At 38.5% G+C, this 11,755-nt stretch overlaps 1 protein-coding gene across 1 annotated transcript in view; it reads left to right on the forward strand.

Moving 5' to 3' along the window:
- The window catches only part of LOC111803440 (kinesin-like protein KIN-7K, chloroplastic), a 34,148-nt gene extending 24,149 nt beyond the window's left edge, over nucleotides 1-9,999 (forward strand). The window contains exons 20-27 of the mRNA XM_023687845.1: nucleotides 1,532-1,762; nucleotides 2,057-2,197; nucleotides 2,284-2,400; nucleotides 2,496-2,546; nucleotides 3,439-3,486; nucleotides 3,577-3,681; nucleotides 8,287-8,845; nucleotides 9,656-9,999. Of these exons, the coding sequence (XP_023543613.1) occupies nucleotides 1,532-1,762; nucleotides 2,057-2,197; nucleotides 2,284-2,400; nucleotides 2,496-2,546; nucleotides 3,439-3,486; nucleotides 3,577-3,681; nucleotides 8,287-8,844 (1,251 nt within the window). The 3' untranslated portion in view covers nucleotide 8,845; nucleotides 9,656-9,999. The remainder of the gene's footprint in view (nucleotides 1-1,531; nucleotides 1,763-2,056; nucleotides 2,198-2,283; nucleotides 2,401-2,495; nucleotides 2,547-3,438; nucleotides 3,487-3,576; nucleotides 3,682-8,286; nucleotides 8,846-9,655) is intronic.
- Nucleotides 10,000-11,755: the final 1,756 nt, after the last annotated feature.

The following is an 11,755-nucleotide window of genomic DNA, read 5'->3' on the forward strand; positions in this document are numbered from 1 at the left end:
GGATCTGGGCCGTTACAAATGGTATTAGAGCCAGGTTCTGGACGATGTGCCAGCCTTCTCGCTGTTCCCCGAAGGGGGGTAGACACGAGGCGGTGTGCCAGTAAGGACGCTGGGCCCCAAAGGGGGTTGGATTTGGGGGTGGTCCCACATCAATTGGAGGAAGGAAAGAGTGCCAGCGAGGACGCTGGGTCCCGAAGGGGAGTGGATTATGATGTCCCACATTTGTTGGGGAGGAGAACAAACCACCATTTATGAGGGTGTGGAAACCTTCCCCTAGCAGACGCGTTTTAAAGCCTTGAGGGAAAGCTCAAAAGGGAAAGCCCAGAGAGGACAATATCTGCTAGCGGTGGATTTGGGCCGTTACAGTTTCTTAGGCCATTTAGTGAAAAAGCTATCAACATGTTTTATTCTCCGACATATTTGTCTCTACAAATGTCATAACTAAACTTTCCGTGCAGCTTCGTTGACTTTAAGCCTCGAGATCTAAATAACTGGAATTTTTTTATTTACTCATCCAATCATTCCTAAATACTAAACAATGAATTATTCATTAAAAAAAAAAAAAAAAAAAAAAAAAAACCCAAGTCATACATCAGGTACAAATTATTTATCCTATAAAACATAGTAATGAGAAGTGGTTTTAGAATTAATTAAAGATGCTACTAAAAAATTGACTGTAGACTCACTTTGGTTTTCTCTTTCCTAAGAAGTTCTTAAGTACTGTCTTGCAGCCTGCATGACTCCTACATCATTTTAGCTCACGAATCAAGGTGTCTGATACTTGCATATGAATCTACTGTTGCTTGAAGTTTGAGTATTATTTTATGTTAGGAATCACGACTCTCCACAATGGTATGATATTGTTCACTTTGAGCATAAGCTCTCATGTGCCAGGCTACTCCAAAAGGCCTCATACCAATGGAGATGTATTCCTTACTTATAAACCAATGATCATCCCCTTAATTAGCCAATGTGGGACTCCCTCCCAATAGTCCTCAACAATCCTCCCCTTGAACAAAGTACACCGTAGAGCCTCCCCTTAATTGAGGCTCGACTTCTTTTTTGGAGCCCTCGACTTGAGTCACTTTTGACTACACCTTCAAGGCTCACAACTTATTTGTTCGACATTTGAGGATTCTGTTGACATGGCTAAATTAAGGGCATGTCTCTATACCATGTTAGGAATCATGACTCTCCACAATGGTATGATATTGTCCACTTTGAGCATAAGCTCTCATGTCTTTGCTTTGGGCTATCCCAAAAGGCCTCATACTAGTGGAGATGTATTCCTTACTTATAAACCCATGATCATCCCCTTAATTAGCCAATGTGGGACTCCCTCCCAACAATCCTCAACATTTTATGTCGTGGTTATATTCTCAACATGAAAAAATGTCTTTGAGTACGCTTAAATTGAATATACAAACGATTGGCCAAAGTATATTATTTTTGTTGTGTTTTCTTTATCGTATTCATGATGGTAGTTTATTCTGTATGTGCTTAAAGCTTTTTATTTACTACCCTGGATCAGAAACGAGATAGTGGCTTGGAAACTTCAACAAACAGTAGTGATAAGTCGCGTGGAATGAAGTCAACTAGCATTCCTTCGACTCCCCAAGCTGATCAAAATAATGTTCCGTCAGAATCCAGATTGTCTCTTTCTTTACAAACAGAAAGCTGCCCATCTGCAGATCTCTTATCCGATGCCAGAGAAGAGAAAGAAACTCGTGAGGAAAATATTTTTGATCCAGAGACACCTTTGGTAAGCATGTGATTGCATTTCATGTTGAAAGTTCTATTAGACTTGAGCCAGTTGTCGCCTTTGCTTGCTTTCTCTGATATACATAATGGAGTAATTTGAACCTCTTTCATTGGAGAAGAAAACGTCGTGCAATCCTTAGACACCATCATAGCCCATGACGCTCTTCCCCAAAAGATTTAATGTTATTAAATAAGTGTAATTACTGATTTTCTGAAAGAGAAATACTTAATTTCTTCATACCATGATTATAACAATATTTTTCTAATGTCAAAATTGATTCATCCGTTTTGCTAGACGAGCATAAAATCAAGCGATCAGATTGACCTTCTAAGGGAACAGCAAAAGATTTTGTCCGGAGAGGTGGCACTTGATTCGAGTGCTTTGAAGCGTTTGTCTGATGAGGCTGCAAGAAGCCCCCAGGAAGACCAAATTCATGTAAGAGCTTATTTTCCTTAAGCTACAAGCTTACGTCCTATCAACGTGCCAGAGGACTTTAATCTTATGGTTCTTCTGCTGTTAAGTTTGACATGAAAAGGTTAAAAGACGATATCAACGCCAAGAATCAACAGATAGCTTTTCTCGAAAAGAAAATTGCAGAGGCTTCATCAAATAATATGACAGACTTGGAAATAATGCAAGTAAGGTCTTTAATAGTTCTTGTTTATTCAATTTTCTTTTAAGAGCCACCTCAGTTTTGCTTAAGCAGACCTACCTGGTTGCCTTAATGCTGCAGGAAATTGATGAACTGACTGCACAGTTGAATGAGAAGTCGTTTGAACTTGAGGTGACTAATGAATTGAATGATACAAATGATCTCAAACTTGTGTTTCATATTTCAATTTAGAGTTAGCATCATGAAATAATTGAAAAATACTGCAAGGTGTTTCTAATAAATGGTTATTATTTTTCCTGTGGACGACGACAAAACACATCAAAAAACTTAGTGGGCTGATGATACTTTCTTTCTGATTTTGTGGTCGGGTTTTCCCTGTAACGAGTCTTTGGTTTGTTGGGATATGGAGCCTGCTGCCTTCAAATATATATATGAAAAATGGTCCTATACAGTAAACAGCTATTTATAATAAAAAGCTGGTAGAGATATATATGGTAGATATTTATATATAGTAGGTGGTTCTACCGGTTGAAGCTATATATATAATAACTGAAATTATATATATACCCCTTTGTCAGTGATTTGAAATTGTACTTTCTTCATTCTTTGTATTCTCTCTTGCTGTACATACTTGAAGTCATCAATATAAACCTTAGCCAGTCAGTGCTTTGAAGATATACTTTCTTCATTCTCTATATTCTCTCTTGGTGTACATATTTGAAGTCATTATGTATTCTCTCTTGGTGTACATATCTAAAGTCATCATGTATTCTCTCTTAGTGTACATACCTGAAGTCATAAATATAAACCTTTAGCCAATATTTCTCTTTGCATTTTCTCTCTCCAGTTCTTTGTATTCATCTGGATCAAGTTTGTGCGTTGTTGTGCGATCCTTACATAGTTTAGTCCAACTTTGTTGTATTCATATTGATAAATTGGGTCATCATTACAAACAAAATTTTAAAGATGGAGGCATCTATTTCGCGAAGGCGTTTCTCAGTTATGGTAATTCTGCTCTCGCCAATATATGTACTGAACTTTCTCGTTCTGTTCAATTCTATAGGTTAAAGCTGCAGATAATCGGATCATTCAGGAGCAGCTAGACCAAAAGGTAAAATTACTACTTTCGCACATATATTGAGCTAGCTTCTCCAAATGTCATTATTTCATGTAATGGTTGTGACTAACATTCTTCTATCAGATCTCTGAATGTGAAGAACTACAGGAAACTGTGGCTTCCTTGAAGCAACAGCTTGCTGATACACATGAGTTGCGAAACATACCAAAAGATGTAAGATTAGCACAGGTATTTTCTACAGTCCCAACTTCTCCTCCATTGGATGATCATCACAACTCGCTAGTAGGTTCAGTTATTTCTATGTTACGAACTTTTTTTCCCATCAAAGAACCGATTTGCCAAACGTCTCCTCCATTGGAGAGTAGCTGACCTTCCTAATTTATAGGATTAGCCTTAGGTTAGGAGATATTTGTATAATCCCTTAAATAAGGAGGGTAGCTGAGCTTCCTAATTTATTTAGTATCTAGGAATTTTATAGATTTCATTACCAGTAGAGAAAGTTCCTCCAATGGTCTCAAGTTGTGTAGATATACCTTTAGGGAATCGAAAAACTTCCGACATCCTGTTGGACCAAGACCAGGGAAGATGACTCCAGAATTTACTACATGGAACGAGGAAGACTCCACAATAATGTCAAACTCTAAGATTTTAAGGAGCCATCCATCAACGATATATGTATGTTTTATAGAGCACTCAAGCCATGTAGAACTTCATTCATCACATTTACCCCAAGGATCGAGATGTACCTCAGATCTATGAGATCAAGATCATGACCAGAGCCATGAAGCAAGAAGGGAAAACTGTCACAGAATATGCCAATGTCTTGCAAACATTGGTTTAGGAACTCGATTACTATTGGGTACTTGAGATGAAGCGCCCTGTAGATGTCGTAATTCTAAAGAAATTTATTGAAACAGACCGTGTCTATGATTTTTTGGCTGGTCTCAACAGTAAGTTTGACCAAGTTTGAGTATAGATCATCGGAAAAGAAGAAATAATCTCCCTTATTCAAACAGAAGAGAGCAGACGAAATCTTATGCTTGTCAAACAACCCAACATAGGTACATCATCCTTTGTTGTAGAGAAAGAAAAAAACAATGGAAGAGTAATAAAGACAATTATGGTGTACTCACTGCAAAAAAATTGAGACACACAATAGAGAGTTGTTGGAAGTTGAACGAAAAACCTCCTAGCTGTGAATGGGGAAATCATGGAGGTTCCCATAATTGATTTTGGGGAAATAAAGGAGAAATTACTAAGGCATGAGCTTACACTACATAGGAGTCTAAATCAGAACAAAAGCCAACCATTGTTCTAGTGCCTCGATAAGTGGAATATTAAAATCCATTGTCATCCGAGTCTTATGAAAGGATTGGAGTCGTGCATTGTTTGAAGCATTTGGGGCTTATTTTGGTGGTCTGATTAACATAGCATCCAATACTCGATCAATTGATCATAGGCATTCAATCTGTAGCAAGGGATCCTTTGGAGATGATTAGAAAAGTGAGTTAGTCCCAAGAAGAAAACCAATGGGCAATACAGCTTGAGAAGCAAGAGGTGGAAAGTTGGGGGGTTTTGGATCCCGAGTTTTTTCCTACTGAGACTTGTGCACGTTGGATGTGTCTTCATCATAAAATTGTAGCCCAAATGGTGTGGACGTAGATATAAATGTTAGTAAGTCATCATTTATTGATAAAGAGAATGTGGCATTAACGTCTCCTACTCTGCATGAAGAGAGAGTTATTTCATTTTGTCTTACCATCCCGAGGAATTAGAGAGCCTGTAGTAAGAAAAGGATTTGAATGAAGATCATTTTGAAGGATTAATTGTTAGGAACCACGACTATCCACAATGGTATGATATTGTCCACTTTGAGCATAAGCTCTCATGGCTTTGTTTTTTGTTTCCCCAAAAGGCCTCATACCAATGGAGATGTATTCCTTACTTATAAACCCGTGTTCATCCCCTTAATTAGCCGATGTGGGACTCCTCTCTCAATAATCCTCGACAATCCTCCCCTCGAACAAAGTACACCATAGAGCCTCCCCTGAGGCCTATGGAGCCCTCAAACAACCTCCCCTTAATTAAAGCTCGACTCCTTCTCTGGAGCCCTCAAACAAACTTTTGACTACACCTTCGAGGCTCACAACTTCTTTGTTCGACATTTGAGGATTTTATTGACATGGCTGAGTCAAGGGCATAATACCATGTTACGAACACGATTCTCCACAATGGCATGATATTGTCCACTTTGAGCATAAGCTCTCATGGCTTTGTTTTTTGTTTCCCCAAAAGGCCTCATACCAATGGAGATGTATTCCTTACTTATAAACCCGTGTTCATCCCCTTAATTAGCCGATGTGGGACTCCTCTCTCAATAATCCTCGACAATCCTCCCCTCGAACAAAGTACACCATAGAGCCTCCCCTGAGGCCTATGGAGCCCTCAAACAACCTCCCCTTAATTAAAGCTCGACTCCTTCTCTGGAGCCCTCAAACAAACTTTTGACTACACCTTCGAGGCTCACAACTTCTTTGTTCGACATTTGAGGATTTTATTGACATGGCTGAGTCAAGGGCATAATACCATGTTACGAACACGATTCTCCACAATGGCATGATATTGTCCACTTTGAGCATAAGCTCTCATGGCTTTGCTTTTAGTTTCTCCAAAAGACCTCATACCAATGGAGATGGATTCCTTACTTATAAACTCATGATAATCTCCTTAATTAGCCGACATGGGATTCCTCTCCCAACAATCCTCAACATTAATGGCATCTGAAAAATTTCCAATCGTCGTAAAGGCAATTATGTAGAGGAAAATACTTCAACTGCTGATGAGAATGTGTATGCGAAATCAGCATTTATTGAGAATGTTGAGAAAATACTCCTGTTCCAGCTCGTGAAATGTTAGGAATAAATATTTCCATCTCTCCGAATTCTGATTCGCTAAAAATTAATAAAAACACAAAAGTCACTAATGTTGAAGCATTCCCGAACTTCTATACTCGCAAGAGATGATGAGTCTTTAGCCATTAGTTCTAAGTGCATTGCTGACACTGTTGAAGAATATTGCTCTAGACTTTTTGTGGGGAGGAGAACGAAGTATCCTTTATAAGGGTGTGGAAACCTCTTCCTAGTAGATGCGTTTTAAAAACCTTGAGGGGAAGCCCGAAAAGGAAAGCCCAAAAAGGACAATATCTGCTAGCGATGCGCTTAGGCTGTTACAAATGGTATCAGAGCCAGACACCGGGCGATGTGCCAGTGAGGAGGCTGAGCCCCAAAGAGGGGTCGACACGAAGCGGTATGCCAGAAAAGACGCTGGGCCCCCGAAAGGGGGTGGATTGGGGAGTTCCACATTGATTGGAAAAGGGAACGAGTGTCAGCGAGGACGCTGACCCCGAAGGAGGGTGGACTGTGAGATCTCACATCGGTTGGGGAGGAGAACGAAGCATTCTTTACAAGGGTGTGGAAACCTCTCCCTAGCAGACGCGTTTTAGAAACCTTGAGGGGAAGCCCGAAAGGGAAAGCCCAAGGAGGACAATATCTGCTAGTGGTAGAGTTGGGCCGAGACAATTTTAGTCCATGAGATGACCCATCTTCCTTCTGATCCAATTATTCTAGAGACGTCATCGAATGATATTCTCATAAATAACTGTAGCATTAGTCCTGATAGTTTTAACTTTGTCAAAGCTACACTACCTACAGTCAAGGCTGTTTCTTCTCCCAGGTTTCCAGAACCTCCCTGTCTTGGTAACTCAGATATTGAATTCGAGGTAAGTCTCAGTAGTATTGAACATGATCAACATCTCCCTGAAAATCATTGCTAAAAGATTTTTTTCAAGAACCTCTTTGTTACGGTTTTGAATTCATTATTTCTTTCTAATTAACCATGTCCTTAGCCTAATTATGCGTGAATATTAGAAGGAGTTGCTCAGTTCCTTCTGCGAGTATACCATCAGATCTGGATAAATTCTCCTCACTTATTAATAATATTGTTAATCAGCTTGGGTTGCTGGAAATTCCTTTGTTAGTATGGAAAATTCAAAAGAATGGGATGAACATTTTAATACTTCAAGAACTTCAAGAACTTCAAGAACTTCAAGACAGATTCGATTTTTTCGGTCGCTCTCGTATTCTTCTCAATGCAGGTAGTTTTATTTGGGACCGCACTCCATTTCGATTTTATGTTGAGATTGTTGAGGAATCTCTTTGAAGATCAGACATATGGGTCAGCAGCTTTTGTTATTTCCATATACTTAGGGGGATGCGACTAGTTGTCAAATTCTTCCTACCCGAAAAGTTATATGCTATTTAAACTGTTGTATTGTCTTTTGCTTGTATGCCATATAACATTACTTTTAATCTCTCTCAACCTTGCTTTCAAATGCTCTTTCTAAAAACTCTGTCCTCGTTTTCTAAAACCTTCTTCTCTAATCGGGTCTAGAGGCTTGAGCATACGTTGCCCGGCGTGAGGGGACGCGATCCTAGGTTGGGTTGACTCACTCAATACTAAGAGTGAGTGCCACACAATTCCAAACCGCTGCCAAGAAAAGGGCGATTGTGACACTGGGCACAACCTTTTAATCCGAGGCCTTTGATTCCGAACCTTGAACTGGTTGTTTTAGATCTAAGATAGTTTGATGTGTATCGTCTCTTCTCAAATATTTTTGCTGGTTTCTCTTTACAGGATACATGTCTTGTGTCTTATCTGGATGCGTTTATTCTTCACTGTAATCTTGTTCTATCTTTTAACGCTTTTCTTATTCACTCATGGAGTTTGTATCGTTTGAACATTAATCTCGATGATCTTGTTCTTTCCCCATGACAGGCAACTGAGGTTGATGATCTGAAGCATAAACTGGCTGAACTAACGGAGTCGAAAGAGCAGCTCGAGCTGAGAAACCAGAAACTCGCAGAGGAGAGTACATATGCAAAGGGTCTAGCCTCAGCTGCAGCTGTTGAGCTCAAAGCCTTATCAGAAGAAGTTGCCAAGCTCATGAACGAAAACGAGAGACTCGTATCCGAACTCGCTGCATCCAAGAGCTCCCCTTCACAGAGAAAATCAACTATTGGGGTTCGGAACGGGCGGAGAGATGTCGTTTCAAAGCGCACGGACATCGGCCCATCTGCTGCAGAACTGAAGAGAGAACTAGCCATTAGTAAGGAGAGGGAGCTTTCATATGAAGCTGCTCTTCTGGAAAAGGAACATAGAGAAGCTGAACTTCAACGAAAAGTTGAGGAATCAAAGCAGAGAGACGCTTATCTGGAAAATGAACTTGCAAACATGTGGGTTTTAGTTGCTAAGTTGAAAAAATCACATGGAAATGACAGTGATGAGTACTCCACAAGGGACACGCAGCCGTTTGATGATGAGAGGTTGATATGAAGTAAGTGTAAACATCATATTCATTGCTTGGTTTCTGACAAAGAATTCATTTACAATGTAAATCTAGGCCATGGCTTGATATATGCTTTATATATTATGTCTGTCTTTTAGCTGAGGTTGTTGTGGCGTTTGGATCGGGATGGAAAGTTACGTGGCAAACCCTTTCATAGGGCCATTAGAGTCCTTCTAAGTTTAGGGGAAGCGACCCCATATGCCGATCATCTACTACATCTATTTGCATGGTCTCTCGCTTCCTCTCATAATAGGTTTACAACACTGTAACACTATTCAAAAGATCATTGGACATTTCCACACACGATAATGGCACCTAGTCTCTTCGACACATTAGTCTAATTGACCTAGGCCTAACTCGATGGTACTGCTCCTGTGGACTTACCCTTTGGTAGGGGCACTATTAGATTTGACCTAGGTTACTTACCCTTTGGTAGGGGCACCTATTAGATTTGACCTAGGTTACTGATAATGCCATTAAGATACCGGAGTGGATAGGGTGGTAGAGATTATGATGACATTGTTCACACTACTAGCAGCCTGAAGAGCTACCTTAGTCATTCATGGGTGTCGTGGAGGTTTACTAGGTTCCTAGGGCATCTATGCGGCTTAAAACGCAGACTCTTCACTCTAGGATTCTTGGTACTAACTCCTTAAATTTTTTTGGTCTAGGAGCTTCATGGTCTAGACTTCTGATCCCCGCTCACTATTTTAAGGTGCTTAGTTTACGAGAGGCATCCTGACCTAGATCATCGTTTAACTAACCTTACTCTAACACCCTAATCTTAACTCAATGCAGACAATTACGTTCTACCGGGAGAACACACAAGAAATGAAGATGAAATTTTGAAGTAAGTGTAAACATCATAGACGGAAATGAACGAAGATATAACTGTTTGTGTATGTCTGTGTTTGTGTGTGTTCTGCGCCATCGCATTCATGTATTTGTGTATAATAACAAGGTAGGGTTGGTTTCATTCACCAGAAGAAGATTGTGTTTCTTTTGGTTTCTCATATTCATTGCTTGGTTTTATGAGAAGGAAGTCATTTACAATGTAAATCTAGGCCTTGGCTTCATGTATGCTTTGTATATTCTGTCTGTCTTTTAGCTGAGGTTATGAGAAATAATTCATTTACAATGAATAATTTCTTCCCACTTTCTTGCGTCTCGCTCGGGATGGAGCCTACAGGTTTCGTGGGTTAAATGGATTTCTCTAATTATGATGTATTAAAAAAAAAAATCTTTTGTTGATAATGGAGTGTTGTAATATATCTTAACGTGTGTGATTTTTTAACTACATGCTTACTTTTAGTAGGTTGAAACGCATGTTATCTCGGACTATGACTAAAAAGATATAGGTGAAAGCAAATAAAATAAAGTACGGTAAAATTTTGTGACAAACAACGCACGATTAAAAGCTTGTTCAAGTTTATTTATAAATGGGGGAATAACTTAAGGATACAGAGTCAAACAAAATGTATAAGATCCAAAATACACAAACAGGATTGATGTCCTAGAACGACTCTCTATGTGATCGTGTAACTCTTGAGTATTCACTCACCTCGACCAGTGATCAACAGTTGTCTAAAGAAAATGAAGAATGAGGGGAGTATAATATATTCGTTAAGTAATTTACTTGTGGATTCTCCTCGATTGCCATGAGTTTTTCTATTGGCTCTCGAAAGTTTGAGACTGATCTCTATAGCTATCTAAGCGTTGAGGGAGAACTTAAAGCTCTGAGCAGTTCTTTGGTTGATTCTTACCTTAGGAGTCTATGTAGGTTACTCAACCTTTCTATACCTCGACTCATGTAGCTTACTTTGCCTAGGTAGTGAATAATCGAAATCCTAGGATAAAATCTAGTAAGACAATATGACATTTATTGGTCAGAACATCATCTATGGAAAGTTAATTGGCAGACCCTTCTATATGACCATTGAGTCATTCTAAGTCTAGGGGAAACAACCCCCATATACTGGTCAGCTACTACATCTATTTGTGTGGTCCCTCGCCCCCTCTCAGAACGGGCTTACAACACAGTAACTCTGTTCAAGAGACCACCGATCATTTTCACACACGATAATGACACTTAGTCTTCTCGATGCACTAACCTAATTAGCCTAGGCCTAGCTCAACGGTACCACTCCCTTAGCAAAGGCATTATTAGATTTGGCCTAGGTCATTGATAACGCCATTGAAATACCAGAGTGAATAGGACGGTAGAGACTATGATGACACTATTCACACTACTAACGGTTTGAAGAGCTACCTTAGTCATTCATGGGTATCGTGGAGGTCTACTAGGTTCCTAGGGCATCTAGACGACTCAAAGCGCATGCTTTTTACTCTAGGACTCTTGGTACTAACTTCTTTAATCAATTTTATTCCGTTAAAATTTATTATATCCAAATGAAAGTATTTTTTAGAATTACATAAAATAATTTAAGAAACGAGCATATCTAAATAGAGACATTTATTTTTATTTGGAACGTTAATAGTTCGATCTTCATAAAATATATTATATTTATTCAAGTTTTATTATATTTTATTTCAAATTTTTTTAAAAAATAACGATATTTATTTTTATTAATTATAGCATAATTAAATAATTAAATAAATGAGACACATTAGTGAATCTCACTCTCACAATTTTTTAACTAAAAGAACACATTTTTTTAATCTATTATATATATATATATATATATATATATATATATATATATATATATTATTTATTTATTATTATTTTTTTAATCTATTATATATATCTATATTTCACGATTTTTTTGCCAAAATATTCAAAGAAAAGTACAACACGTGCAAAGCGCATGCCAGTCATTAGCAGTAAAAAAAAAAAAAAAAAAAAAAAAAAAAAAAAAAAAAAAAAAAAAAAAAAAA

The sequence above is a fragment of the Cucurbita pepo genome, chromosome LG10 (genome assembly GCF_002806865.2).
Source record: "Cucurbita pepo subsp. pepo cultivar mu-cu-16 chromosome LG10, ASM280686v2, whole genome shotgun sequence".
Classification (NCBI taxonomy): domain Eukaryota; kingdom Viridiplantae; phylum Streptophyta; class Magnoliopsida; order Cucurbitales; family Cucurbitaceae; genus Cucurbita; species Cucurbita pepo.